The sequence below is a fragment of the Triplophysa dalaica genome, chromosome 5 (genome assembly GCF_015846415.1).
Source record: "Triplophysa dalaica isolate WHDGS20190420 chromosome 5, ASM1584641v1, whole genome shotgun sequence".
NCBI lineage: Eukaryota > Metazoa > Chordata > Actinopteri > Cypriniformes > Nemacheilidae > Triplophysa > Triplophysa dalaica.
This window is the reverse complement of record NC_079546.1, coordinates 18873313-18900558: the sequence shown is the minus strand read 5'-3', so window position 1 is coordinate 18900558 and position 27246 is coordinate 18873313. Positions and strand designations below refer to the sequence as shown.

General features: G+C 44.9%; 1 protein-coding gene and 33 non-coding genes across 34 annotated transcripts; all 34 read left to right on the top strand.

Moving 5' to 3' along the window:
* Positions 1 to 434: 434 nt before the first annotated feature.
* On the top strand, positions 435 to 507 carry trnak-uuu (transfer RNA lysine (anticodon UUU)). The gene has a single exon. It is a non-coding gene; the product is annotated as a tRNA-Lys (tRNA).
* A 758-nt stretch (positions 508 to 1265) lies between these two features.
* Positions 1266 to 1347, top strand: trnal-uag (transfer RNA leucine (anticodon UAG)). Its single transcript has one exon. It is a non-coding gene; the product is annotated as a tRNA-Leu (tRNA).
* A 140-nt stretch (positions 1348 to 1487) lies between these two features.
* On the top strand, positions 1488 to 1560 carry trnak-uuu (transfer RNA lysine (anticodon UUU)). The gene has a single exon. It is a non-coding gene; the product is annotated as a tRNA-Lys (tRNA).
* Positions 1561 to 1960: 400 nt separating this feature from the next.
* Positions 1961 to 2042, top strand: trnas-uga (transfer RNA serine (anticodon UGA)). Its single transcript has one exon. It is a non-coding gene; the product is annotated as a tRNA-Ser (tRNA).
* A 926-nt stretch (positions 2043 to 2968) lies between these two features.
* Positions 2969 to 3041, top strand: trnak-uuu (transfer RNA lysine (anticodon UUU)). Its single transcript has one exon. It is a non-coding gene; the product is annotated as a tRNA-Lys (tRNA).
* A 400-nt stretch (positions 3042 to 3441) lies between these two features.
* Positions 3442 to 3523, top strand: trnas-uga (transfer RNA serine (anticodon UGA)). The gene has a single exon. It is a non-coding gene; the product is annotated as a tRNA-Ser (tRNA).
* Positions 3524 to 3928: 405 nt separating this feature from the next.
* Positions 3929 to 4010, top strand: trnal-uag (transfer RNA leucine (anticodon UAG)). The gene has a single exon. It is a non-coding gene; the product is annotated as a tRNA-Leu (tRNA).
* A 140-nt stretch (positions 4011 to 4150) lies between these two features.
* trnak-uuu (transfer RNA lysine (anticodon UUU)) lies at positions 4151 to 4223 on the top strand. Its single transcript has one exon. It is a non-coding gene; the product is annotated as a tRNA-Lys (tRNA).
* Positions 4224 to 4623: 400 nt separating this feature from the next.
* On the top strand, positions 4624 to 4705 carry trnas-uga (transfer RNA serine (anticodon UGA)). The gene has a single exon. It is a non-coding gene; the product is annotated as a tRNA-Ser (tRNA).
* Positions 4706 to 5409: 704 nt separating this feature from the next.
* trnal-uag (transfer RNA leucine (anticodon UAG)) lies at positions 5410 to 5491 on the top strand. Its single transcript has one exon. It is a non-coding gene; the product is annotated as a tRNA-Leu (tRNA).
* Positions 5492 to 5631: 140 nt separating this feature from the next.
* Positions 5632 to 5704, top strand: trnak-uuu (transfer RNA lysine (anticodon UUU)). Its single transcript has one exon. It is a non-coding gene; the product is annotated as a tRNA-Lys (tRNA).
* A 232-nt stretch (positions 5705 to 5936) lies between these two features.
* On the top strand, positions 5937 to 6008 carry trnah-gug (transfer RNA histidin (anticodon GUG)). The gene has a single exon. It is a non-coding gene; the product is annotated as a tRNA-His (tRNA).
* Positions 6009 to 6092: 84 nt separating this feature from the next.
* trnas-uga (transfer RNA serine (anticodon UGA)) lies at positions 6093 to 6174 on the top strand. Its single transcript has one exon. It is a non-coding gene; the product is annotated as a tRNA-Ser (tRNA).
* Positions 6175 to 6929: 755 nt separating this feature from the next.
* On the top strand, positions 6930 to 7002 carry trnak-uuu (transfer RNA lysine (anticodon UUU)). The gene has a single exon. It is a non-coding gene; the product is annotated as a tRNA-Lys (tRNA).
* Positions 7003 to 7760: 758 nt separating this feature from the next.
* trnal-uag (transfer RNA leucine (anticodon UAG)) lies at positions 7761 to 7842 on the top strand. Its single transcript has one exon. It is a non-coding gene; the product is annotated as a tRNA-Leu (tRNA).
* Positions 7843 to 7982: 140 nt separating this feature from the next.
* Positions 7983 to 8055, top strand: trnak-uuu (transfer RNA lysine (anticodon UUU)). Its single transcript has one exon. It is a non-coding gene; the product is annotated as a tRNA-Lys (tRNA).
* A 400-nt stretch (positions 8056 to 8455) lies between these two features.
* Positions 8456 to 8537, top strand: trnas-uga (transfer RNA serine (anticodon UGA)). The gene has a single exon. It is a non-coding gene; the product is annotated as a tRNA-Ser (tRNA).
* Positions 8538 to 9463: 926 nt separating this feature from the next.
* On the top strand, positions 9464 to 9536 carry trnak-uuu (transfer RNA lysine (anticodon UUU)). Its single transcript has one exon. It is a non-coding gene; the product is annotated as a tRNA-Lys (tRNA).
* Positions 9537 to 9936: 400 nt separating this feature from the next.
* On the top strand, positions 9937 to 10018 carry trnas-uga (transfer RNA serine (anticodon UGA)). Its single transcript has one exon. It is a non-coding gene; the product is annotated as a tRNA-Ser (tRNA).
* Positions 10019 to 10723: 705 nt separating this feature from the next.
* On the top strand, positions 10724 to 10805 carry trnal-uag (transfer RNA leucine (anticodon UAG)). The gene has a single exon. It is a non-coding gene; the product is annotated as a tRNA-Leu (tRNA).
* Positions 10806 to 10945: 140 nt separating this feature from the next.
* On the top strand, positions 10946 to 11018 carry trnak-uuu (transfer RNA lysine (anticodon UUU)). The gene has a single exon. It is a non-coding gene; the product is annotated as a tRNA-Lys (tRNA).
* A 1035-nt stretch (positions 11019 to 12053) lies between these two features.
* On the top strand, positions 12054 to 17474 carry LOC130420406 (uncharacterized). The gene is made up of 7 exons (XM_056747690.1): positions 12054 to 13440; positions 13594 to 13674; positions 13782 to 14044; positions 14226 to 14483; positions 14637 to 15392; positions 17027 to 17115; positions 17338 to 17474. Exons 1-7 carry the CDS (start codon positions 13315 to 13317, stop codon positions 17472 to 17474), a joined length of 1710 nt encoding a protein of 569 aa, XP_056603668.1. The 5' UTR covers positions 12054 to 13314.
* Positions 16745 to 16816, top strand: trnae-uuc (transfer RNA glutamic acid (anticodon UUC)). Its single transcript has one exon. It is a non-coding gene; the product is annotated as a tRNA-Glu (tRNA).
* Positions 17475 to 18160: 686 nt separating the features above from the next.
* trnaf-gaa (transfer RNA phenylalanine (anticodon GAA)) lies at positions 18161 to 18233 on the top strand. Its single transcript has one exon. It is a non-coding gene; the product is annotated as a tRNA-Phe (tRNA).
* A 109-nt stretch (positions 18234 to 18342) lies between these two features.
* trnaq-cug (transfer RNA glutamine (anticodon CUG)) lies at positions 18343 to 18414 on the top strand. Its single transcript has one exon. It is a non-coding gene; the product is annotated as a tRNA-Gln (tRNA).
* Positions 18415 to 19582: 1168 nt separating this feature from the next.
* trnai-aau (transfer RNA isoleucine (anticodon AAU)) lies at positions 19583 to 19656 on the top strand. The gene has a single exon. It is a non-coding gene; the product is annotated as a tRNA-Ile (tRNA).
* Positions 19657 to 19753: 97 nt separating this feature from the next.
* On the top strand, positions 19754 to 19826 carry trnaf-gaa (transfer RNA phenylalanine (anticodon GAA)). The gene has a single exon. It is a non-coding gene; the product is annotated as a tRNA-Phe (tRNA).
* A 109-nt stretch (positions 19827 to 19935) lies between these two features.
* Positions 19936 to 20007, top strand: trnaq-cug (transfer RNA glutamine (anticodon CUG)). The gene has a single exon. It is a non-coding gene; the product is annotated as a tRNA-Gln (tRNA).
* Positions 20008 to 21172: 1165 nt separating this feature from the next.
* Positions 21173 to 21246, top strand: trnai-aau (transfer RNA isoleucine (anticodon AAU)). The gene has a single exon. It is a non-coding gene; the product is annotated as a tRNA-Ile (tRNA).
* Positions 21247 to 21343: 97 nt separating this feature from the next.
* On the top strand, positions 21344 to 21416 carry trnaf-gaa (transfer RNA phenylalanine (anticodon GAA)). The gene has a single exon. It is a non-coding gene; the product is annotated as a tRNA-Phe (tRNA).
* A 109-nt stretch (positions 21417 to 21525) lies between these two features.
* On the top strand, positions 21526 to 21597 carry trnaq-cug (transfer RNA glutamine (anticodon CUG)). The gene has a single exon. It is a non-coding gene; the product is annotated as a tRNA-Gln (tRNA).
* A 1015-nt stretch (positions 21598 to 22612) lies between these two features.
* trnap-ugg (transfer RNA proline (anticodon UGG)) lies at positions 22613 to 22684 on the top strand. The gene has a single exon. It is a non-coding gene; the product is annotated as a tRNA-Pro (tRNA).
* Positions 22685 to 22763: 79 nt separating this feature from the next.
* Positions 22764 to 22837, top strand: trnai-aau (transfer RNA isoleucine (anticodon AAU)). Its single transcript has one exon. It is a non-coding gene; the product is annotated as a tRNA-Ile (tRNA).
* Positions 22838 to 22934: 97 nt separating this feature from the next.
* On the top strand, positions 22935 to 23007 carry trnaf-gaa (transfer RNA phenylalanine (anticodon GAA)). Its single transcript has one exon. It is a non-coding gene; the product is annotated as a tRNA-Phe (tRNA).
* The last annotated feature ends 4239 nt before the right edge of the window (positions 23008 to 27246 follow it).

Genomic DNA, 27246 nt, shown 5'->3' with positions numbered 1-27246 from the left:
AGAGCCCGTTACCCGGTTCAAGTGTACTTGATGAACTGCAATCAACAGATGGCATCGCCTCCAGATATAGGACTGAACACCCCTGCATCAGAAAGGTGCACTGAACCCTAAGCCGACAGAACCCTGTAAGGTCTTGACTGTCTGCGAAATGTCACAGCGGTCCTACTGTAAAACACAATGGTGGAAACCGGCGGCACAACGTGCCTTTTTGATGTAGCGTGGCCGAGCGGTCTAAGGCGCTGGATTTAGGGTCCTGTCTCTTTGGAGGCGTGGGTTCAAATCCCACCGCTGCCAGTGGGTCTTTGCTCCGCTTGAATCGTTGTGAGTCTAGTTTTTCTCTTACCTCCAGAGCCACATTAGCTGGTTAGGTTGTTCTTGATGAGGGATGAACCTGCAATCAACTGTTGTACTCAACACGTCGCTGCAACTCAAGAGCCCGGATAGCTCAGTCGGTAGAGCATCAGACTTTTAATCTGAGGGTCCAGGGTTCAAGTCCCTGTTCGGGCGATGTGTTTCCACATTGTTAGTCACCTTTACCTTTACTTTTTTACAAGGACTACGGCTGCTTGGGATTGAGATGAAGGTCAAGCCTTCATAGACTACCACGTTTTTCGTTAAGAGCGACTCTGCAACAGATGGCACGTGTTGTTGATATAACACAAATTGACCGGTACAGGAGTGCTCGATGGGTTTTTGCTGCAATTAGGTAAATAACAATGTAGTAAACACTTAATGTAAATCAATGTGTACATACTTTATAGCCTTTTATATGATTTTACAAATGTTTAAGAGCACCTCTGCAACAGATGGCACGTGTTGTTGATATAACCATAATTGACCGGTACAGGAGTGCTCGATGGGTTGTCGATGCAATTAGGTATACAACAACGTAGTAAACATTTAATGTAAAACAATGTGTACATACTTTATAGCCTCTAATGTGATTTTATAAATGTTTTCTTTGCAGGGACCTTTAAGGAAAGCACGGGCAGATAAAAGACCAAAGATGAGCTTTCAGGGCAGTGTTTAAAACACGTCTGACTTTCAGCTCCCAGAGCCCGTTACCCGGTTCAAGTGTACTTGATGAACTGCAATCAACAGATGGCATCGCCTCCAGATATAGGACTGAACACCCCTGCATCAGAAAGGTGCACTGAACCCTAAGCCGACAGAACCCTGTAAGGTCTTGACTGTCTGCGAAATGTCACAGTGGTCCTACTGTAAAACACAATGGTGGAAACCGGCGGCACAACGTGCCTTTATGAGGTAGCGTGGCCGAGCGGTCTAAGGCGCTGGATTTAGGCTCCAGTCTCTTTGGAGGCGTGGGTTCAAATCCCACCGCTGCCAGTGGGTCTTTGCTCCGCTCGGATCGTTGTGAGTCTAGTTTTTCTCTTACCTCCAGAGCCACATTAGCTGGTTAGGTTGTGTTTGATGAGGGATGAACCTGCAATCACCTGTTGTACTCAACACGTCGCTGCAAGTCAAGAGCCCGGATAGCTCAGTGGGTAGAGCATCAGACTTTTAATCTTAGGGTCCAGGGTTCAAGTCCCTGTTCGGGCGATGTGTTTCCACATTGTTAGTCACCTTTACCTTGTGAGATCTTCTGGGCCCTCCCTCTGTTGATAAAAATTAAATAAACTGTTTGCTCGTGCGTTGGAGTCTACACATTGGCTTTGAGCAGGGATTTCATCGAGCACATGCTCAAGGAATTCCTTGAGACCTCAGCAAAAGCTGCCAATCTTCTCCCTGCAGATTTAGTCACTCAGTCACTTTGCCGGAGGCATGTTGGCCAGCCGTGATCGTATAGTAGTTAGTACTCTGCGTTGTGGTCGCAGCAACCCCGGTTCGAATCCGGGTTACGCCAGTCCTTACGGCAGTCCTTATTGAAGTCCTGCCTTTCCCTTTTTGACATCGTCCTCTGCAGCAGCACGACCGAAACCCAGAGGGCCTGGAACCTGTTGTAGTCTTTGCCGAGCGGTTAAGGCGATGGACTTGAAATCCGTTGGGGTCTCCCCGCGCAGGTTCAAACCCTGCCGACTATGGCTGCTTGAGAGAGAGATGAAGGTCAAGCCTTCATAGACTACCACGTTTTTCGTTAAGAGCGACTCTGCAACAGATGGCACGTTTGGTTGATATAACACAAATTGACCGGTACAGGAGTGCTCGATGGGTTTTTGCTACAATTAGGTAAATAACAATGTAGTAAACACTTAATGTAAATCAATGTGTACATACTTTATAGCCTTTTATATGATTTTACAAATGTTTAAGAGCACCTCTGCTACAGATGGCACGTGTTGTTGATATAACCATAATTGACCGGTACAGGAGTGCTCGATGGGTTGTCGATGCAATTATGTATACAACAACGTAGTAAACATTTAATGTAAAACAATGTGTACATACTTTATAGCCTCTAATGTGATTTTATAAATGTTTTCTTTGCAGGGACCTTTAAGGAAAGCACGGGCAGATAAAAGACCAAAGATGAGCTTTCAGGGCAGTGTTTAAAACACGTCTGACTTTCAGCTCCCAGAGCCCGTTACCCGGTTCAAGTGTACTTGATGAACTGCAATCAACAGATGGCATCGCCTCCAGATATAGGACTGAACACCCCTGCATCAGAAAGGTGCACTGAACCCTAAGCCGACAGAACCCTGTAAGGTCTTGACTGTCTGCGAAATGTCACAGCGGTCCTACTGTAAAACACAATGGTGGAAACCGGCGGCACAACGTGCCTTTTTGAGGTAGCGTGGCCGAGCGGTCTAAGGCGGTGGATTTAGGGTCCTGTCTCTTTGGAGGCGTGGGTTCAAATCCCACCGCTGCCAGTGGGTCTTTGCTCCGCTTGGATCGTTGAGAGTCTAGTTTTTCTCTTACCTCCAGAGCCACATTAGCTGGTTAGGTTGTTCTTGATGAGGGATGAACCTGCAATCAACTGTTGTACTCAACACGTCGCTGCAACTCAAGAGCCCGGATAGCTCAGTCGGTAGAGCATCAGACTTTTAATCTTAGGGTCCAGGGTTCAAGTCCCTGTTCGGGCGATGTGTTTCCACATTGTTAGTCACCTTTACCTTGTGAGCTCTTCTGGGCCCTCCCTCTGTTGATAAAAATTAAATAAACTGTTTGCTCGTGCGTTGGAGTCTACACATTGGCTTTGAGCAGGGATTTCATCGAGCACATGCTCAAGGAATTCCTTGAGACCTCAGCAAAAGCTGCCAATCTTCTCCCTGCAGATGTAGTCACTCAGGCACTTTGCCGGAGGCATGTTGGCCAGCCGTGATCGTATAGTAGTTAGTACTCTGCGTTGTGGTCGCAGCAACCCCGGTTCGAATCCGGGTTACGCCAGTCCTTACGGCAGTCCTTATTGAAGTCCTGCCTTTCCCTTTTTGACATCGTCCTCTGCAGCAGCACGACCGAAACCCAGAGGGCCTGGAACCTGTTGTAGTCGTGGCCGAGCGGTTAAGGCGATGGACTTGAAATCCGTTGGGGTCTCCCCGCGCAGGTTCAAACCCTGCCGACTACGGCTGCTTGAGAGAGAGATGAAGGTCAAGCCTTCATAGACTACCACGTTTTTCGTTAAGAGCGACTCTGCAACAGATGGCACGTGTTGTTGATATAACACAAATTGACCGGTACAGGAGTGCTCGATGGGTTTTTGCTGCAATTAGGTAAATAACAATGTAGTAAACACTTAATGTAAATCAATGTGTACATACTTTATAGCCTTTTATATGATTTTACAAATGTTTAAGAGCACCTCTGCAACAGATGGCACGTGTTGTTGATATAACCATAATTGACCGGTACAGGAGTGCTCGATGGGTTGTCGATGCAATTAGGTATACTGTCTTGACTGTCTGCGAAATGTCACAGCGGTCCTACTGTAAAACACAATGGTGGAAACCGGCGGCACAACGTGCCTTTTTGAGGTAGCGTGGCCGAGTGGTCTAAGGCGCTGGATTTAGGCTCCAGTCTCTTTGGAGGCGTGGGTTCAAATCCCACCGCTGCCAGTGGGTCTTTGCTCCGCTTGGATCGTTGTGAGTCTAGTTCTTCTCTTACCTCCAGAGCCACATTAGCTGGTTAGGGTGTGTTTGATGAGGGATGAACCTGCAATCACCTGTTGTACTCAACACGTCGCTGCAACTCAAGAGCCCGGATAGCTCAGTCGGTAGAGCATCAGACATTTAATCTGAGGGGCCAGGGTTCAAGTCCCTGTTCGGGCGATGTGTTTCCACATTGTTAGTCACCTTTACCTTGTGAGCTCTTCTGGGCCCTCCCTCTGTTGATAAAAATTAAATAAACTGTTTGCTCGTGCGTTGGAGTCTACACATTGGCTTTGAGCAGGGATTTCATCGAGCACATGCTCAAGGAATTCCGTGAGACCTCCGCAAAACCTGCCAATCTTCTCCCTGCAGATGTAGTCACTCAGTCACTTTGCCGGAGGCATGTTGGCCAGCCGTGATCGTATCGTGGTTAGTACTCTGCGTTGTGGTGGCAGCAACCCCGGTTCGAATCCGGGTTACGGCAGTCCTTACGGCAGTCCTTATTGAAGTCCTGCCTTTCCCTTTTTGACATCGTCCTCTGCAGCAGCACGACCGAAACCCAGAGGGCCTGGAACCTGTTGTAGTCGTGGCCGAGCGGTTAAGGCGATGGACTTGAAATCCGTTGGGGTCTCCCCGCGCAGGTTCAAACCCTGCCGACTACGGCTGCTTGAGAGAGAGATGAAGGTCAAGCCTTCATAGACTACCATGTTTTTCGTTAAGAGCGACTCTGCAACAGATGGCACGTGTTGTTGATATAACACAAATTGACCGGTACAGGAGTGCTCGATGGGTTTTCGATGCAATTAGGTATATAACAATGTAGTAAACACTTAATGTAAATCAATGTGTACATACTTTATAGCCTTTTATATGATTTTACAAATGTTTAAGAGCACCTCTGCAAGAGATGGCACGTGTTGTTGATATAACCATAATTGACCGATACAGGAGTGCTCGATGGGTTGTCGATGCAATTAGGTATACAACAACGTAGTAAACATTTAATGTAAAACAATGTGTACATACTTTATAGCCTCTAATGTGATTTTATAAATGTTTTCTTTGCAGGGACCTTTAAGGAAAGCACGGGCAGATAAAAGACCAAAGATGAGCTTTCAGGGCAGTGTTTAAAACACGTCTGACTTTCAGCTCCCAGAGCCCGTTACCCGGTTCAAGTGTACTTGATGAACTGCAATCAACAGATGGCATCGCCTCCAGATATAGGACTGAACACCCCTGCATCAGAAAGGTGCACTGAACCCTAAGCCGACAGAACCCTGTAAGGTCTTGACTGTCTGCGAAATGTCACAGTGGTCCTACTGTAAAACACAATGGTGGAAACCGGCGGCACAACGTGCCTTTGTGAGGTAGCGTGGCCGAGCGGTCTAAGGCGCTGGATTTAGGCTCCAGTCTCTTTGGAGGCGTGGGTTCAAATCCCACCGCTGCCAGTGGGTCTTTGCTCCGCTCGGATCGTTGTGAGTCTAGTTCTTCTCTTACCTCCAGAGCCACATTAGCTGGTTAGGGTGTGTTTGATGAGGGATGAACCTGCAATCAACTGTTGTACTCAACACGTCGCTGCAAGTCAAGAGCCCGGATAGCTCAGTGGGTAGAGCATCAGACTTTTAATCTGAGGGTCCAGGGTTCAAGTCCCTGTTCGGGCGATGTGTTTCCACATTGTTAGTCACCTTTACCTTGTGAGATCTTCTGGGCCCTCCCTCTGTTGATTAAAATTAAATAAACTGTTTGCTCGTGCGTTGGAGTCTACACATTGACTTTGAGCAGGGATTTCATCGAGCACATGCTCAAGGAATTCCGTGAGACCACAGCAAAAGCTGACAATCTTCTCCCTGCAGATGTAGTCACTCAGTCACTTTGCCGGAGGCATGTTGGCCAGCCGTGATCGTATAGTGGTTAGTACTCTGCGTTGTGGTCGCAGCAACCCCGGTTCGAATCCGGGTTACGGCAGTCCTTATTGAAGTCCTGCCTTTCCCTTTTTGACATCGTCCTCTGCAGCAGCACGACCGAAACCCAGAGGGCCTGGAACCTGTTGTAGTAGTGGCCGAGCGGTTAAGGCGATGGACTTGACATCCGTTGGGGTCTCCCCGCGCAGGTTGAAACCCTGCCGACTACGGCTGCTTGAGATTGAGATGAAGGTCAAGCCTTCATAGACTACCACGTTTTTCGTTAAGAGCGACTCTGCAACAGATGGCACGTGTTGTTGATATAACACAAATTGACCGGTACAGGAGTGCTCGATGGGTTTTTGCTGCAATTAGGTAAATAACAATGTAGTAAACACTTAATGTAAATCAATGTGTACATACTTTATAGCCTCTAATGTGATTTTATAAATGTTTTCTTTGCAGGGACCTTTAAGGAAAGCACGGGCAGATAAAAGACCAAAGATGAGCTTTCAGGGCAGTGTTTAAAACACGTCTGACTTTCAGCTCCCAGAGCCCGTTACCCGGTTCAAGTGTACTTGATGAACTGCAATCAACAGATGGCATCGCCTCCAGATATAGGACTGAACACCCCTGCATCAGAAAGGTGCACTGAACCCTAAGCCGACAGAACCCTGTAAGGTCTTGACTGTCTGCGAAATGTCACAGCGGTCCTACTGTAAAACACAATGGTGGAAACCGGCGGCACAACGTGCCTTTTTGATGTAGCGTGGCCGAGCGGTCTAAGGCGCTGGATTTAGGGTCCTGTCTCTTTGGAGGCGTGGGTTCAAATCCCACCGCTGCCAGTGGGTCTTTGCTCCGCTTGAATCGTTGTGAGTCTAGTTTTTCTCTTACCTCCAGAGCCACATTAGCTGGTTAGGTTGTTCTTGATGAGGGATGAACCTGCAATCAACTGTTGTACTCAACACGTCGCTGCAACTCAAGAGCCCGGATAGCTCAGTCGGTAGAGCATCAGACTTTTAATCTGAGGGTCCAGGGTTCAAGTCCCTGTTCGGGCGATGTGTTTCCACATTGTTAGTCACCTTTACCTTTACTTTTTTACAAGGACTACGGCTGCTTGGGATTGAGATGAAGGTCAAGCCTTCATAGACTACCACGTTTTTCGTTAAGAGCGACTCTGCAACAGATGGCACGTGTTGTTGATATAACACAAATTGACCGGTACAGGAGTGCTCGATGGGTTTTTGCTGCAATTAGGTAAATAACAATGTAGTAAACACTTAATGTAAATCAATGTGTACATACTTTATAGCCTTTTATATGATTTTACAAATGTTTAAGAGCACCTCTGCAACAGATGGCACGTGTTGTTGATATAACCATAATTGACCGGTACAGGAGTGCTCGATGGGTTGTCGATGCAATTAGGTATACAACAACGTAGTAAACATTTAATGTAAAACAATGTGTACATACTTTATAGCCTCTAATGTGATTTTATAAATGTTTTCTTTGCAGGGACCTTTAAGGAAAGCACGGGCAGATAAAAGACCAAAGATGAGCTTTCAGGGCAGTGTTTAAAACACGTCTGACTTTCAGCTCCCAGAGCCCGTTACCCGGTTCAAGTGTACTTGATGAACTGCAATCAACAGATGGCATCGCCTCCAGATATAGGACTGAACACCCCTGCATCAGAAAGGTGCACTGAACCCTAAGCCGACAGAACCCTGTAAGGTCTTGACTGTCTGCGAAATGTCACAGTGGTCCTACTGTAAAACACAATGGTGGAAACCGGCGGCACAACGTGCCTTTATGAGGTAGCGTGGCCGAGCGGTCTAAGGCGCTGGATTTAGGCTCCAGTCTCTTTGGAGGCGTGGGTTCAAATCCCACCGCTGCCAGTGGGTCTTTGCTCCGCTCGGATCGTTGTGAGTCTAGTTTTTCTCTTACCTCCAGAGCCACATTAGCTGGTTAGGTTGTGTTTGATGAGGGATGAACCTGCAATCACCTGTTGTACTCAACACGTCGCTGCAAGTCAAGAGCCCGGATAGCTCAGTGGGTAGAGCATCAGACTTTTAATCTTAGGGTCCAGGGTTCAAGTCCCTGTTCGGGCGATGTGTTTCCACATTGTTAGTCACCTTTACCTTGTGAGATCTTCTGGGCCCTCCCTCTGTTGATAAAAATTAAATAAACTGTTTGCTCGTGCGTTGGAGTCTACACATTGGCTTTGAGCAGGGATTTCATCGAGCACATGCTCAAGGAATTCCTTGAGACCTCAGCAAAAGCTGCCAATCTTCTCCCTGCAGATTTAGTCACTCAGTCACTTTGCCGGAGGCATGTTGGCCAGCCGTGATCGTATAGTAGTTAGTACTCTGCGTTGTGGTCGCAGCAACCCCGGTTCGAATCCGGGTTACGCCAGTCCTTACGGCAGTCCTTATTGAAGTCCTGCCTTTCCCTTTTTGACATCGTCCTCTGCAGCAGCACGACCGAAACCCAGAGGGCCTGGAACCTGTTGTAGTCTTTGCCGAGCGGTTAAGGCGATGGACTTGAAATCCGTTGGGGTCTCCCCGCGCAGGTTCAAACCCTGCCGACTATGGCTGCTTGAGAGAGAGATGAAGGTCAAGCCTTCATAGACTACCACGTTTTTCGTTAAGAGCGACTCTGCAACAGATGGCACGTTTGGTTGATATAACACAAATTGACCGGTACAGGAGTGCTCGATGGGTTTTTGCTACAATTAGGTAAATAACAATGTAGTAAACACTTAATGTAAATCAATGTGTACATACTTTATAGCCTTTTATATGATTTTACAAATGTTTAAGAGCACCTCTGCTACAGATGGCACGTGTTGTTGATATAACCATAATTGACCGGTACAGGAGTGCTCGATGGGTTGTCGATGCAATTATGTATACAACAACGTAGTAAACATTTAATGTAAAACAATGTGTACATACTTTATAGCCTCTAATGTGATTTTATAAATGTTTTCTTTGCAGGGACCTTTAAGGAAAGCACGGGCAGATAAAAGACCAAAGATGAGCTTTCAGGGCAGTGTTTAAAACACGTCTGACTTTCAGCTCCCAGAGCCCGTTACCCGGTTCAAGTGTACTTGATGAACTGCAATCAACAGATGGCATCGCCTCCAGATATAGGACTGAACACCCCTGCATCAGAAAGGTGCACTGAACCCTAAGCCGACAGAACCCTGTAAGGTCTTGACTGTCTGCGAAATGTCACAGCGGTCCTACTGTAAAACACAATGGTGGAAACCGGCGGCACAACGTGCCTTTTTGAGGTAGCGTGGCCGAGCGGTCTAAGGCGGTGGATTTAGGGTCCTGTCTCTTTGGAGGCGTGGGTTCAAATCCCACCGCTGCCAGTGGGTCTTTGCTCCGCTTGGATCGTTGAGAGTCTAGTTTTTCTCTTACCTCCAGAGCCACATTAGCTGGTTAGGTTGTTCTTGATGAGGGATGAACCTGCAATCAACTGTTGTACTCAACACGTCGCTGCAACTCAAGAGCCCGGATAGCTCAGTCGGTAGAGCATCAGACTTTTAATCTTAGGGTCCAGGGTTCAAGTCCCTGTTCGGGCGATGTGTTTCCACATTGTTAGTCACCTTTACCTTGTGAGCTCTTCTGGGCCCTCCCTCTGTTGATAAAAATTAAATAAACTGCTTGCTCGTGCGTTGGAGTCTACACATTGGCTTTGAGCTGTGATCTCATCGAGCACATGCTCAAGGAATTCCTTGAGACCTCAGCAAAAGCTGCCAATCTTCTCCCTGCAGATGTAGTCACTCAGTCACTTTGCCGGAGGCATGTTGGCCAGCCGTGATCGTATAGTGGTTAGTACTCTGCGTTGTGGTCGCAGCAACCCCGGTTCGAATCCGGGTTACGCCAGTCCTTACGGCAGTCCTTATTGAAGTCCTGCCTTTCCCTTTTTGACATCGTCCTCTGCAGCAGCACGACCGAAACCCAGAGGGCCTGGAACCTGTTGTAGTCGTGGCCGAGCGGTTAAGGCGATGGACTTGAAATCCGTTGGGGTCTCCCCGCGCAGGTTCAAACCCTGCCGACTACGGCTGCTTGAGAGAGAGATGAAGGTCAAGCCTTCATAGACTACCACGTTTTTCGTTAAGAGCGACTCTGCAACAGATGGCACTTGTTGTTGATATAACACAAATTGACCGGTACAGGAGTGCTCGATGGGTTTTCGATGCAATTAGGTAAATAACAATGTAGTAAACACTTAATGTAAATCAATGTGTACATACTTTATAGCCTTTTTTTATGATTTTACAAATGTTTAAGAGCACCTCTGCAACAGATGGCACGTGTTGTTGATATAACCATAATTGACCGGTACAGGAGTGCTCGATGGGTTGTCGATGCAATTAGGTATACAACAACGTAGTAAACATTTAATGTAAAACAATGTGTACATACTTTATAGCCTCTAATGTGATTTTATAAATATTTTCTTTGCAGGGACCTTTAAGGAAAGCACGGGCAGATAAAAGACCAAAGATGAGCTTTCAGGGCAGTGTTTAAAACACGTCTGACTTTCAGCTCCCAGAGCCCGTTACCCGGTTCAAGTGTACTTGATGAACTGCAATCAACAGATGGCATCGCCTCCAGATATAGGACTGCACACCCCTGCATCAGAAAGGTGCACTGAACCGTAAGCCGACAGGACACTGTAAGGTCTTGACTGTCTGCGAAATGTCACAGCGGTCCTACTGTAAAACACAATGGTGGAAACCGGCGGCACAACGTGCCTTTTTGAGGTAGCGTGGCCGAGCGGTCTAAGGCGCTGGATTTAGGCTCCAGTCTCTTTGGAGGCGTGGGTTCAAATCCCACCGCTGCCAGTGGGTCTTTGCTCCGCTTGGATCGTTGTGAGTCGTGTTTTTCTCTTACCTCCAGAGCCACATTAGCTGGTTACGGTGTGTTTGATGAGGGAAGAACCTGCAATCACCTGTTGTACTCAACACGTCGCTGCAACTCAAGAGCCCGGATAGCTCAGTCGGTAGAGCATCAGACTTTTAATCTGAGGGTCCAGGGTTCAAGTCCATGTTCGGGTGATGTGTTTCCACATTGTTAGTCACCTTTACCTTGTGAGCTCTTCTGGGCCCTCCCTCTGTTGATAATAATTAAATAAACAGTTTGCTCGTGCGTTGGAGTCTACACATTGGCTTTGAGCAGGGATTTCATCGAGCACATGCTCAAGGAATTCCGTGAGACCTCAGCAAAAGCTGCCAATCTTCTCCTTGCAGATCTAGTCACTCAGTCACTTTGCCGGAGGCATGTTAGCTAGCCGTGATCGCATAGTGGTTAGTACTCTGCATTGTTGTCGCAGCAACCCCGGTTCGAATCCGGGTTATTGAAGTCCTGCCTTTCCCTTTTTAACATCGTACTCTGCAGCAGCACGACAGAAACCCAGAGGGCCTGGAACCTGTTGTAGTCGTGGCCGTACCCTCAAGCGATCGGACAGCAAACCCATTCCTAACGATTCGTTACAATTCCTAACACATTCTAAATAAATCCTAACAAGTCCTAACACATTCTAAATAAGTCCTAACAAGTCCTAACACATTCTTCTTAAATCCTAACACTTGCAAAATAATTCCTAACACAAGTTGTAACAATCCGAACGCTCTCTTCTGATTGGTAGAAATGGGGCAAAACGAACATTGGCCGAAACATTATCATTTGTGATGTCCATCCCAGCGCGATGCGAGACAGTTGGGATTATTTTAAATCACATAAACATTTTAATCATTTTAAAGTCTTCGGATAGCGTGCAGGAGAGTCCATTATGACTTGAAAGAGAATCTGATTGTAACGTTGCTTAGTTTGACACTACGGTTTCATCTAAACCGCTTAAATTGTAATTTGTGGTTTAACACTTAGAAATTAGAAATCGCCATGGCCATTCATTTTGCAATAGCAAAATCCCTTAGGTATATGTACATTAAGTTACAACAACTGTAATAATGTGATGGTGATGATGAATGTCCATATTCAGAATGCCAATGCGTTTAGCCAATTTTTGGTTAAATCCAATTGCACTTGTTAACACTAATATGTATATTAAAGGCTTTGGCGAATATTTTAAATTGAGTTTAAACTAAAGTTTTATGATGTTTACCCTTTTGTTTTATATATCTAGACATGACTAAGACCGGTAAACCTGACTCGTACTGGCATGACATCATGGTAAAGTATGCCCAGGGGAAATACCACTTTACCACAGGCAAGAAGCCAGGGGCGAAGAAGTGGAAAAATGTGTTGGAAAAAATTAATAACTGCCCATTACACAAACATACCCATGCATATGATATCTTTGGCAAAAGAATCCCCTGCAAATGTGGTTTTCATAAGGTATGTAATGATAAGGTATATGATGAAAAGGAATGTGATGATAAGGTATGTGATGATAAATGTGAAAAACTCGCCAACACTAGGGTGAAATGTTCATTTTTTGAGCTGTGAAGCCTTGGGATAATTTACCCCAAAATTTAAATTCTCTCATGATTTACTAACTCTGTAGTTATTCCAAACCTGTATAAACTTATTTGATTGGTTGAAAACAGAGAAAGATATTTGGACACACAGACTAATACAGATTATGAACAACTCTAAATTAAGTATATTATGACAATATTGTTATACTATCCCTTTTCTTATGTTCATCAATTCTGCATTTGTTTTATCCATTTTATTTATTTATTTGATATTTAAGAGATGAATTATTTTATCCAGCAAGAATGTAAATTGATTTACAAAGTGATAGCAAGGATGTAGATGTTTACACTTTTTTTAACAGTCAGCTGAGCAGACAGTTTTAGTGACGCAGGCAGCCCCACAGAGCAGTGAAGCCTCCAGTCAATCTCCCCAGCCCAGTGCAAGCTTCAGTGCAGGTTTCAGTCAAGCCCCACAGCCCAGTGCAGGCTCCAGACCAGCCCCGCAGCCCAGTGCAGGCTTCAGTGCAGGTTTCAGTCAAGCCCCACAGCCCAGTGCAGGCTTCAGCACCGCCCCGCAGTCCAGTGCAGGCTTCAGTACCGCCCCGCAGCCCAGTGCAGGCTCCAGACCAGCCCCGCAGCCCAGTGCAGGCTTCAGCACCGCCCTGCAGTCCAGTGCAGGCTTCAGTACCGCCCCGCAGCCCAGTTCAGGCTCCAGACCCGCCCCGCAGCCCAGTGCAGGCTTCAGCACCGCCCCGCAGTCCAGTGCAGGCTCAAGACCAGATATATTCCTCTTTTTACAATATGATGCCTCTTTTTGGCAGTTGAGCGTATAGCAGTGGAGAACTTGTTGGCACAATCTGGTAGAGGAGACCTACTTTCTCCACTGGAGCCTGGTGAAATCACTCTGCCAGAGATGCAGGTTGAAGTTCAGGAGGATGAGTGTCTGGATGTCACAATATGTGATGCAGCAGACATCAGTTTAAACACACGCACTATTGGCAGTTCCAGCAGTCATGATGATTTATTGACCTCTTCTCTGGTAATATACATTTTCTTGAATTAAATTGAAATTGCATAGGAATGTTAGCTTATATGAGCAATACATGAGTTGTTTTATAATTTATACATTCAATTTAAGTAATGCTCTACAATGTTTAATTGGTATACTTACAAATGTTCAAAAATGATCTAGGAAACCCCTGTTCCAACTGGTGGCTCTGACAGTCCTGACATTGAAGACATGTCCTGCGCTGGGCCCAGCACATCATCTCCGGTAAAGACTCTAATACGTGATGCTTATGCTTGTAATTTGTGAAGAACAGTTTATCAAAGAACTGTAATCCAGGATTTCGTTTTTTTTGTTGTTGTTTTCTTTGTTAGGACCTTAGATGTGATTCAAGGGGTGTCCCTGGATGGGAGGCGGTGGATAACCTGGCAGGGTACCTTATTAGCCTCAACCGGACTATCACTGCTTTGTCAACCAACGAGATAGCAGAGATCTTGCGGTTGTATTCGTGTCTGCATGCCATTGATCAGTCCCCTTCCAAGTATTCCCTTAAGTGCAAGAAAAGGATCTTGCCAGGTCCTTGGAGAGCTTCCCGAAAGCGTAGTGGCTCAGCCCCTGGTCAGCAAGCAGCTGAGAGGTGAGTTAAATTGTGGTGCACCTGTGTTAAAGGACATTTTTACAGTGTGTGCCATCATAAATTATCCCTCACTTTTCATTTGCATAAAATAAAAATTCCTAATTAGTCTGTATGTTTATAAAGCTCCAATGAACCATAGAATAACATACAAAATGCATTAAATGCATTGTTTTATCCACAGACTATTCATGACCCATGGCCAGGCAGCTCAGAGACCTGATATCAACAGGATTTCAGAATGCATCGCACTCAAGCTTTTGAAGGAATTCAGGGAAGCCAGAAACAGACCTAAAGACAATAAGGGCAAAACCTTTCCAATTACACAGGCAATTGTGATGATGTATTGTCACATCAAGCAGCTGCTTGAAGACTGCCGAGAGCTGCTCGACAAGACCAACCTGGTGCTAGTTACAATCAACAACACTACAGTGTCATCTTGGTGAGTTGGTTATTGCCTTCCTAATTTCACTTTAGTAGCATATTCCTTATAACAACTTCTAAATTAACTATTAGTTTGCATTTGTTTAGAATGGTTTAATTCACAGTGTTTATATAACTCTTGAACTGAAGATGTTTTTTTTTTTTTTAAAAGGCTTCTTGACCGACAGAAACGAACTGATCGGGACACCTTACTGCAAGGAGTGGAGCTTCCCCAGCAAATTGGTATAGCGAAGGAGCCACTGCCAAAGCCAAGGGAGCTCCCATCTGGACCTGTTGAACATGGACATGTTCCCATTGAGTTCAAGGAGCCTGAGAATCGGGAGGGTGAGGCAGTCATTCGTCAACGTAAATATGCACGAAGTGGAACTGCAGTGTCTTCAAATGCACTCACAGGCACTGGGCTAGGAGACACATCTCCATATGACACAGACTATTCTCCTGCTGCACAGAATAATTTCTTCTGTCCTGAGGCACAGGACTTTCCTGGGTGGAATACCTGGTCTGAGTGTTCTGATTGGTCTTTTTCACCCGGGTATCCGTCATCAGCTCCACCCCCACCTCATGGTTGGTCTTCCGTTGTACCCGGGTATCCATCATCAGCTCCACCCCCACCTCATGGTTGGTCTTCCGTTGTACCTGGGTATCCATCATCAGCTCCACCCCCACCTCATGGGTGGTCTTCCCTTCCACCCGGGTATCCATCATCGGCTCCACCCCCACCTCATGGTTGGTCTTCCCTTCCCCCTGGTCAACAGCCATTAGCTCTGCCACCACCTGAAAACCGACAACGTGCATGGAGGCTCCACAAGGCAGCACTTGAGGATGAACAGCGTGTGGCAAGAGGGGAGCCACCAAAGAAAAGGCAAACAAAAGACGACTACCACTATCAATGCAAAATCTGTGGAAAGTAAAAAAGCAAACTTACTGGTCATACTCAGCTTAGAGAAAAATGGTACTGTCCAGCAATGGGCCAGAGCATTACAGAGTGGAAAGACTCTTTGTAGGCAACAAACAAACATTACCATACCAACACCACATTATTTTATTTTTTTAAGAAACTTGTCTTAAATCTAGTTACAGTAAATTTTAAGTAGTGTATTAGGTTAACAGAATTTGAAGGATAGCTCTCTCTATTTCTTATTGTATTCTAGTTATTGTATAATTATTGTTAATATTTAATATTGTATTTAATAAATGTTTACTATTACATCTAATGTATCTCATATATATAAGGATTTTGGAAGTGTATATTAGATTAGATTAGATTAGATTAGATTCAACTTTATTGTCATTCCACATATACAAGTACAGTGTAACGAAATGTAGTTTAGGTCTAACCAGAAGTGCAATTAGCAAGTGCAGGATATACAGTGTGAATAAATACAGAATACAATATTAGGAAAATACTATACAATGGGCATAAAAATACTATTATGAAACTATTATGAAGATACTTTACAGAAGGAATGTTCTATGACAATATAAACAGAAGGCTATATACTGTGAACATTAGTGTACAGGTGGTTATGAACAGATAACAATTTAGACTATACAGTAGTGCAAGTGACTTAGGTGTGCATTAATTATAGACATTAGCTATTAAAGTTGCAGTGCAATAGAAAGTTAATGCGGTTATTAAAGGTATGGTGCAGTATTTGAGTTAATGCAGTTATTGAAGTTATAGTGCAATAGATCGATAAAAAAAAAAAAAAATTGAACATTACAATTACTTGGATCTAAATGGGCACTTAGGTATTTTGTTAATAAAATTGAATACGTTTTTTTACCTTTTGTACTTATAATATTAAATATACTATAATTTTACTTCATTTTTTGCTAAATTTTTCTTTTCCCCCTTCTTCTTTCTTTTTTTTTTTCTTTTCCCCCACCATAGCAGTCCATTTTGCCCCATTTTTGGCCGAGTGCCTTTTACGAAAGATTTCCGCAGAATGAAACCACCGTGAGTTTAATGTAATTTTGGACGGCTCTGCTCACAGCAGGCCTTCGTTATTGTGCCAAGAACCAGAGCGTTTAAGAATCTGCCTCTGTCGGATTGCTTCTGCACATCGTTGTCTCCTAGCTGTTTTGGGACTCTTGGTTTCACCACGTTTGTTGCAAGTTTATTGTCAGCACCTGCTCAGATAGGTAGAAAATCTTCTGCGATGCACTTCAAATGTGTGATTGTTATTTCGCTTCCTCTGTGCTGGGAAACAGTTGAAGTGCACGTCGGCTCCAGGTCGGAAGAAGACAGCTAAGGCGTCCCATATGGTCTAGTGGTTAGGATTCCTGGTTTTCACCCAGGCGGCCCGGGTTCAACTCCCGGTATGGGAATTGCCATTTTCTCAGTTGGTTATTTTCAAATGAAAAAGCTGCTGTTTCACGGTGAGGCTCTGACGAGTCAGCTGTGTAGGAGGTCAAACAAATAGTCACTTATCTCGTATATCAGCCTTTCTTGGCACCTTCTACATTTTAACTCCTTTGCACAATCCAAATTCAAGTGAGCAAACAGTATTTACCTTGTGTTATATTCTGCTTCCTGAGTCAACAGGAACAACACGAAGAGGAGCTGGCCATGGAAGAAGAGGAGCTGGCCATGGAAGAAGAGGAGCAGGTCCAGGAGGGAGAGCAAGGTACACCGTGGCCACCATTATCAGGGCATTCAGACAACACAACAGGTATTGTACTCTATTGCTTTCTTTGTCACAATACAATTTTACAAGCCTGTGAAAGTAGTCTATTGGTTTCAAATCAGTTGTTACTGTATTGTAAAACATGTCAATTGACAACACATGTTTCTTTCTTTAGAGTTGAAAGAATGCCATATAGAGGTGGGAGGATTGCCATATTTACAGCGACACAAGAAACCCTCATTGTGGATATGGTTCGTGAGAACAACCTCATCAGACTCCGAGAGAACAAAGACAAAGTCATTGCCGATAATATCAACTTTGAGAGCATTGATGATGTCAGCTTGGCCACAATAGACTGAGTTCTCCGGTGCCAAAAGTAGCGGATGAAACAGGTCTATAGGGTTCCCTTTGAACGCAACTCTGCTCGACACAAAGACCTACGTTACGAGTATGTGCAAGTATACATCCATGTTCACAGTGCAGTTAGTGGACATACTGTGTTACTCAGTGGCCTACATTACTTCTGGAAAATACTGTGCTACCTGATTGACTGTTGTTGTGAACACCTGTGCACTATCACATTTTCACAGAGGATATTACAGTTGGACGCGATGGCCAGACCTCATGAGTACCTCTTCCTGGATGAGGCTGGCTTCAACCTGCAGGAACGAAGGCAAAGAGGCCGTAACATCATTGGCCAAAGAGCCATAACTGAGGTTCCTGACCAACAGGGGGGTAATATAACTCTTTCTGCGGCCATGGGTTTGGAGGGGCTTGTCCATTGGCTTGCTGTTCTTGGGTCTTACAACACCCAACGTCTCCTCAGCTTCCTAGAGGAGCTAAAAGACATCCTCCTGGACCGCCAACAACACCATCCTGGGCCCGCACATCACATTTATGTGATCATTTGGGACGATGTACGCTTCCACAGAACAAACCAAATCAGAGAGTGGCTCACCACCAACAGTAACCACTTTTTAAATGTCTATCTGCCAGTCGTCGTCCGCGGACTACAATTCGCAAGTCAAGAAAGTCTGCAAACCTGGCCGAAATAGCTCAGTTGGGAGAGCGTTACACTGAAGATCTAAAGGTCCCTGGTTCGATCCCGGGTTTCGGCATGCGTCCCTCTGTCCAATGCTTTGCTCTAGTTATAGTGGAGCTCTTGCATTCACAAGACCGTGCGCTCTTTTCTTCAGAATCTGGCATGTCGAAAACAGCTTCACATTGGGTTTCATGGTGTAATGGTTAGCACTCTGGACTCTGAATCCAGCAATCTGAGTTCAAATCTCGGTGAGACCTCTCGTTGAAAGTCTACACCTTTTCGAGGGGCTCATGCCAGGGATTGTTACCGCCCCGATCTTTGACCTTTGTACTAAAACGTTTAAGCTGTCAGGCAAACACAAGTGAATTTCATCTGTTTACGTGCAGGAAAAGTGTTGTACTTGTGGAACGAGGAACCACATAGAAGGTGGAGGATCTTTGTAATGACAACGTAAGACAATGGTAGGATAACAACTAGGTTTCATTAAACCTCGAGTTAAAGTAGCATTTGCTGCTTTCACACTGACAACAGGCCAACGGTACACAATGAGCCAAAGGTCAATACAACCAAGGCAAAGCGGAAAATAAATATAACAAATTGCCCATTTCTGAAACGTTAATGTGATTGCACACACACACACGTACTATAAAGAGAAGATTTGGGGAGAGAGATTTTTCATGCTTAGCCTTATTTTGACAATTGCCCAACAGTAATGGAGGATAACCCTTTTCAAGAAACTACAAGAAAAGGGCAAGGAAACGAACCACCTCACATATCCACACTGGTTTATTGAAAATGAAAGTTACACAGCAAAAAAAAACTTGTGGAATCTTAAGTGAGAACTTGATTGTCTCTGATCGTGAAATGTCCTGCATTACGTTGCTCTGGGTAAAAGCAATGCGCACACCATATGGGAGATTCTTGTCATTTGTGTCCAGGTGCCATAGCGAGGAGAGACAAGGGGCACTGAAGGCTTTTTTTGACTGAATATATGAACAGTATTCAACACGAAGACCTTTTTCTGCAAAGGTGAGCCTCGACAGGTAGCATAGGGAGGGCTAAGTCACACGAAGGAAGCTCCAAAAGCCTCTAATATGGAGAATAAGGCCGTCATTCCCTCTACCTCTCGAATGCCAAGCGAGCGCTCTATCATTTGAGCAAATTCCCGTGCATTATCGGAAAAAGACGCGCATTGCCTTGGCTCAATGAAACGGGGCACACGGGGAAAATGCTTTTCCAAAGCGCCTTGAAATCATAATCGCTGCACACCGCTCGGCTCGTTGGTCTAGGGCCATGATTCTCGCTTTGGGTGCGATAGGTCCCGGGTTCAAATCCCGGACGAGCCCTGCTTTAAGCGTTCATCGTATTGTGAGGACACTCAAGGTGGCACTATTGCAATCCAGATCATGAAAGCAGGAGACCCATGGCCTGTTAGCTCAGTTGGCTAGAGCGTGGTGCTAATAACGCCAAGGTCGCGGGTTCGATCCCCGTACTGGCCAAAGGCTTTTCTATGGCATTCTGTTCCATAATTCAGGGCTTCAGCGCCAGGGGTCGTCCGCGGACTACGATTCGCAAGTCAAGAAATCTGCAAACGTGGCTGCAATAGCTCAGTTGGGAGAGCGTTAGACTGAAGATCTAAAGGTCCCTGGTTCAATCCCGGGTTTCAGCATGCGTCCCTCTGTCCAATGCTTTGCTCTAGTTATAGTGGAGCTCTTGCATTCACAAGACCGTGCGCTCTTTTCTTCGGAATCTGGCATGTCGAAAACAGCTTCACATTGGGTTTCATGGTGTAATGGTTAGTACTCTGGACTCTGAATCCAGCGATCCGAGTTCAAATCTCGGTGAGACCTCTCATTGAAAGTCTACACCTTTTCGAGGGGCTCATGCCAGGGATTGTTACCGCCCCGATCTTTGACCTTTGTACTAAAACGTTTAAGCTGTCAGGCAAACACAAGTGAATTTCATCTGTTTACGTGCAGGAAATGTGTTGTACTTGTGGAACGAGGAACCACATAGAAGGTGGAGGATCTTTGTAATGACAACGTAAGACAATGGTAGGATAACAACTAGGTTTCATTAAACCTCGAGTTAAAGTAGCATTTGCTGCTTTCACACTGACAACAGGCCAACGGTACACAATGAGCCAAAGGTCAATACAACCAAGGCAAAGCGGAAAATAAATATAACAAATTGCCCATTTCTGAAACGTTAATGTGATTGCACACACACACGTACTATAAAGAGAAGATTTGGGGAGAGAGATTTTTCATGCTTAGCCTTATTTTGTCAATTGACCAACAGTAATGGAGGATAACCCTTTTCAAGAAACTACAAGAAAAGGGCAAGGAAACGAATCACCTCACGTATCCACACTGGTTTATTGAAAATGAAAGTTACACAGCAAAAAAAAACTTGTGGAATCTTAAGTGACAACTTGATTGTCTCTGATCGTGAAATGTCCTGCATTACGTTGCTCTGGGTAAAAGCAATGCGCACACCATATGGGAGATTCTTGTCATTTGTGTCCAGATGCCATAGCGAGGAGAGACAAGGGGCACTGAAGGCTTTTTGTGACTGAATATATGAACAGTATTCAACACGAAGACCTTTTTCTGCAAAGGTGAGCCTCGACAGGTAGCATAGGGAGGGCTAAGTCGCACGAAGGAAGCTCCAAAAGCCTCTAATATGGAGAATAAGGCCGTCATTCCCTCTACCTCTCGAATGCCAAGCGAGCGCTCTATCATTTGAGCAAATTCCCGCGCATTATCGGAAAAAGACGCGCATTGCCTTGGCTCAATGAAACGGGGCACACGGGAAAATGCTTTTCCAAAGCGCCTTGAAATCATAATCGCTGCACACCGCTCGGCTCGTTGGTCTAGGGACATGATTCTCACTTTGGGTGCGAGAGGTCCCGGGTTCAAATCCCGGACGAGCCCTGCTTTAAGCGTTCATCGTATTGTGAGGACACTCAAGGTGGCACTATGGCAATCCAGATCATGAAAGCAGGAGACTCATGGCCTGTTAGCTCAGTTGGCTAGAGCGTGGTGCTAATAACGCCAAGGTCGCGGGTTCGATCCCCGTACTGGCCAAAGGCTCTTCTCTGGCATTCTGTTCCATAATTCAGGGCTTCAGCGCCAGGGGTCGTCCGCGGACTACGATTCGCAAGTCAAGAAATCTGCAAACGTGGCCGAAATAGCTCAGTTGGGAGAGCGTTAGACTGAAGATCTAAAGGTCCCTGGTTCGATCCCGGGTTTCGGCATGCGTCCCTCTGTCCAATGCTTTGCTCTAGTTATAGTGGAGCTCTTGCATTCACAAGACCGTGCGCTCTTTTCTTCGGAATCTGGCATGTCGAAAACAGCTTCACATTGGGTTTCATGGTGTAATGGTTAGTACTCTGGACTCTGAATCCAGCGATCCAAGTTCAAATCTCGGTGAGACCTCTCATTGAAAGTCTACACCTTTTCGAGGGGCTCATGCCAGGGATTGTTACCGCCCCGATCTTTGACCTTTGTACTAAAACGTTTAAGCTGTCAGGCAAACACAAGTGAATTTCATCTGTTTACGTGCTGGAAAAGTGTTGTACTTGTGGAACGAGGAACCACATAGAAGGTGGAGGATCTTTGTAATGACAACGTAAGACAATGGTAGGATAACAACTAGGTTTCATTAAACCTCGAGTTAAAGTAGCATTTGCTGCTTTCACACTGACAACAGGCCAACGGTACACAATGAGCCAAAGGTCAATACAACCAAGGCAAAGCGGAAAATAAATATAACAAATTGTCCATTTCTGAAACGTTAATGTGATTGCACACACACACGTACTATAAAGAGAAGATTTGGGGAGAGAGATTTTTCATCCTTAGCCTTATTTTGTCAATTGCCCAACAGTAATGGAGGATAACCCTTTTCAAGAAACTACAAGAAAAGGGCAAGGAAACGAACCACCTCACGTATCCACACTGGTTTATTGAAAATGAAAGTTACACAGCAAAAAAAAACTTGTGGAATCTTAAGTGACAACTTGATTGTCTCTGATCGTGAAATGTCCTGCATTACGTTGCTCTGGGTAAAAGCAATGCGCACACCATATGGGAGATTCTTGTCATTTGTGTCCAGGTGCCATAGCGAGGAGAGACAAGGGGCACTGAAGGCTTTTTGTGACTGAATATATGAACAGTATTCAACAGGAAGACCTTTTTCTGCAAAGGTGAGCCTCGACAGGTAGCATAGGGAGGGCTAAGTCGCACGAAGGAAGCTCCAAAAGCCTCTAATATGGAGAATAAGGCCGTCATTCCCTCTACCTCTCGAATGCCAAGCGAGCGCTCTATCATTTGAGCAAATTCCCGCGCATTATCGGAAAAAGACGCGCATTGCTTTGGCTCAATGAAACGGGGCACACGGGGAAAATGCTTTTCCAAAGCGCCTTGAAATCACAATCGCTGCACACCGCTCGGCTCGTTGGTCTAGGGGCATGATTCTCGCTTTGGGTGCGAGAGGTCCCGGATTCAAATCCCGGACGAGCCCTCCTTTAAGCGTTAATCGTATTGTGCGGACACTCAAGGTGGCACTATGGCAATCCAGATCATGAAAGCAGGAGACCCATGGCCTGTTAGCTCAGTTGGCTAGAGCGTGGTGCTAATAACGTCAAGGTTGCGGGTTCGATCCCCGTACTGGCCAAAGGCTTTTCTCTGGCATTCTGTTCCATAATTCAGGGCTTCAGCGCCAGGGGTCGTCCGCGGACTACGATTCGCAAGTCAAGAAATCTGCAAACGTGGCCGAAATAGCTCAGTTGGGAGAGCGTTAGACTGAAGATCTAAAGGTCCCTGGTTCGATCCCGGGTTTCGGCATGCGTCCCTCTGTCCAATGCTTTGCTCTAGTTATAGTGGAGCTCTTGCATTCACAAGACCGTGCGCTCTTTTCTTCGGAATCTGGCATGTCGAAAACAGCCTCGCATTGGGTTTCATGGTGTAATGGTTAGCACTCTGGACTCTGAATCCAGCGATCCGAGTTCAAGTCCTCTCATTGGAACTGCACACTTTTTGAAGGCATCCCAGCATTTTTGTTACCGCCCCACTGTTTGAACCTGTTTCCCAAAGCGTTTGAGTTGTAAGGCAAGCACAAGTGAGTTTCATCTATGTTTATGTGCAGGAGTAGTTTTGCACTTGTGGAACGATGAAGCACATAAAAGATGAAGGGTCTTCGTAATGATAAAGTAAGACAACGGTAGGTTACAACCAGGTTTCAGTAAACCTCAGGGTAAAGTAGCATGTGCTGCTTTTCATACTGACAACAGGCCAAAGTTACACAATGCGCCAAAGTACAATACACCCAAGAGAAAGCGGAAAAAAAGCAGAACAAATTTCCCATGTCTGAAGCGTTTCTACACCAAAAACAAGTACGAGGGAATTTCATCTATGTTTACGTGCAGAAGTAGTGTTGTACTTGTGGAACAAGGAACCACATAGAAGATGGAGGGTCTCACAAAGTCTATTACAGTGTGCAGAACCAAGTTTAGTTTATATAATCTTAAGTAAGCATGCAGTTTTTTTTTGATATTCTAGAAAAGTTATAGAAATCAGAATCGGTCCGTTGCCGACGAAAGAGATGTGTCTTCAGCCATTCTTAAAGATGGCCACAGAATCTGCTTATCTTGTCAGAAGGCAGATCATTCCACAAATGTGGAACCGATCCAGAGAAGGTTCGTGGGAGCGATATTTTACCTTTTTGGGATAGCACCACAATACGTCGTTCGTTTGCAGAGCATAAGGGTCCGGCGGGTATATAAGTCTGCATAAGTGAATGAAGTTTTGTTTTTGCAAGGTTCAGCTGCAGGGGATGGTCCTTCATTCAGAGCGAAATGTCACTCAGGCATGCTGAATCAGTCGGACAGTCGAAACAATCGTCAGGCTGAAATGACAGGTGGAGTTGTGTATCATCCGCATAGCAGTGATAGGAAAAGCCATGTTTCCGAATTGCAAACCCAAGTATACAGAATGTATACAGAAAAGAGAAACGGCCCAAGCACTGAGCCCTGAGGCATCTCTTCAGGATACTTTAAATGACCTACCTGAAAGGTTAGACCTGAACCATGGAAGCACCATTCCGGAGAAACCCATAGCCTTGAGGGTCGACAGGAGGATGTAGTGGTTAACTGTGTCAAAGGCAGCAGATGGATCCAGTAGGATGAGTACAGATGAGTTCGATGCAGCTCTTGCCAGAGTCAGGGCTTCAATGACAGAGAGCAGCTCTGGAATGTCTGCTCTTGAAACCTGACTGGTTGCTGTCCAGCAAGCTGTTCTGTGTGAGAAAGGAGGAGAGCCGTTTACATACAACACGCTCAAGAGTTTAAGCAATAAAGGGGAGGAGCGATACCGGTCTGTAGTTATCTTTTAGTGCAGGATTAAGAGTGGGTTACATCAGTAGTGGGGTGATACAGGCTTCTTTGAAGACTGCTGGAAATGTACTAGTGATGAGAGACGAGTTGATAATGTGACTCAGAGAGGGAACAACCGATGGTGATATGGCCTGGGTTTCTTCAGTAGTGGGGTGATACAGGCTTCTTTGAAGACTGCTGGAAATGTACCAGAGATGAGAGACGAGTTGATAATGTGACTCCGAAAGGGAACAACCAATGGTGATATGGCCTGGAGGAGATGAGTGGGGATGGGATCTAGTGGGCAGGTCGTTGGGTGGTTTGAAGATATGACCAGTGACAGTGAGAGACCCATCCCCAACCCGAAGGCGGAGGGAAGCGACCCTCTCGTTCACCGTGGGGAAACTCCAACACATGGCGGCTGAGCTGGGGGCTATAAGCAAACCCACACAAGCCCGCCGCCTCTCACCATGGGCAACTCCAGAGTGGTGAAGAGTCCATCCTCTCTCGAGGAGTGTGGTTCCAGAGCCCAATCTCAGGCTCCTTCCCCGCCAGAGAGGTTACGTTCCATGTCCACAGAGCTAGATTCCACGTCCAGGGATCGGGTTGTCGAGGCCCCCGCCTTCGACTGCCGCCTGATCCACTATGCACTATGATAAAGTGTGATTATCTATATCATAGTTGCAATTTTTTTCACTATTGAAACTACAATAAGTACATATATTTGACTGTATGACATTCATGCTTGGAAAAGTCTGGGTCTAAAGACACAAAGTATGGTAATAAATCTTGGTGTCATTTTAGAGTCTGACCTTAGTTTCAGCGGTCATGTCAAAGCAATAAGCAAATCAGCGTTCTACCATCTCAGAAACATAGCCAGAATCAGATGTTTTGTCTCAAACCAAGATTAAGAGAAACTAGTTCATGCTTTCATCACCAGCAGGGTGGATTACTATAATGGACTCCTTATAGGTCTTCCCAAAAAGACCATCAGACAGCTGCAGCTCATCCAGAACGCTGCTGCCAGGATTCTGACCAGAACCAAAAAATCTGAGCATATCACTCCAATCCTCAGGTCCTTACACTGGTTACCAGTTATTTTTAGAATCAACTTCAAAGTATTAATAATTGTCTATAAATCACTCAATGGTCTAGGACCTAAATACATTTCAGATATGCTTATATATTAAACAGGTTTCTCAGATCATCAGGAGCAAGTCAGTCAGAGATAACAAGGTTTCACTCAAAACAAGGCGAGTCAGCGTTTAGCCATTACGCCACGGTAGCTGGAATCTGCTTCTAGAAGACATCAGATGTTCACTAACAGTAGCTACTTTTAAATCCAGATTAAAAACACACTTGTTAAGCTGTGCATTCACAACCTGAGCACTGTGCTGGTTTACATCAACTGCACTTTTATTTCTAATTTATTTTTCTTTTATTCTTATTCTTTTTATATACATACTCACATTTTAAATCAACTTTATTGCTGTTTTATTGTTTCTTAAAATCTAAAGTTGTATTTGTGATCTTAAATCATTTGCATTTTAATGATACATCTTATTTCATACTGTCAATAGTTTTATGTAAAGCACTTTGAATTGCCCTTGTGTATGAAATGTTCTATATAAATAAACTTGCCTTGCCTTGCCTGATAAGTGAAAATGTTGATTTTACTACACATTGTTAATTGTTGTTAAAATGTAAAATAACTTAAAATGTACAAGACGTTCTTTTGAGAACACTGTATTCCCGAATAGTACAATCTTCTCATTAAAAATGAGTTAAATGTACTTAAAACTGAAATAGTTCCGTTAACTTAAACTTTATAATGTCCCAGATAGCAAGTAACCATTTAATTAATTTAAAAAACAGGTTTAAAATTTACTAGACTACCATTATTGTGATCAGTGTTTGCTTTAGTTGGGCTCTTGACTCATTTGCTTTGGTGCTCTTTAACTGCTGAAAGAGTTTTTAGGAGTAAAAAGAAATCTGGTAGCAGTTTTCAATTGGTGATAAAATCATTATGAATCACTGATTAAGAGTGTTTGTTATTACTGTGTGAAGTGCTTTGATATTACAGATTAGTGTTATGAATGTCATATTCTCAGAGACAAATTAAATAAATTAGACATGTATAACCAGTGTATGAAACTCAACAATGGTGACAATTAACAAAATAAAACGTCATGTTGCAATGCATGCTTGGTAACATCATAGTACAAAACTCATTCATGATTCCCAGCATGCATTGCAGTTGATCTGTTTATCTGAATTTGTTTGATGATTGTCATCATTGTTGAGATTTGTATGATGAGTGTTGATGTCTAAGGGTGTCAGTAAAACGTCTTGGTTACATATGTAACCTCAGTTCCCTGATGGAGGGAACGAGACGTTGTGTCGAGAACGACAGATGGGGTTCGCCCTTGAGAACCAATCAACTCTGACTACTATAGAAAAGGCCAATAAAATTTGGCGAATGAAATTTGCATGCCGGGCTCCGCCCCCGGATATCCGGTATAAAAGAAGCCGGCGTGCAGCGTTCATTTACCTCTTGTTCTGAAGAGCCTGAGATCCTCTCACGACTGCAGCAGAATACGATACGTGTTTGTGGCATAAGGGACACAACGTCTCGTTCCCTCCATCAGGGAACTGAGGTTACATACGTAACCAAGACGTTCCCTTTCTGTCGGTCTCTCGACGTTGTGTCGAG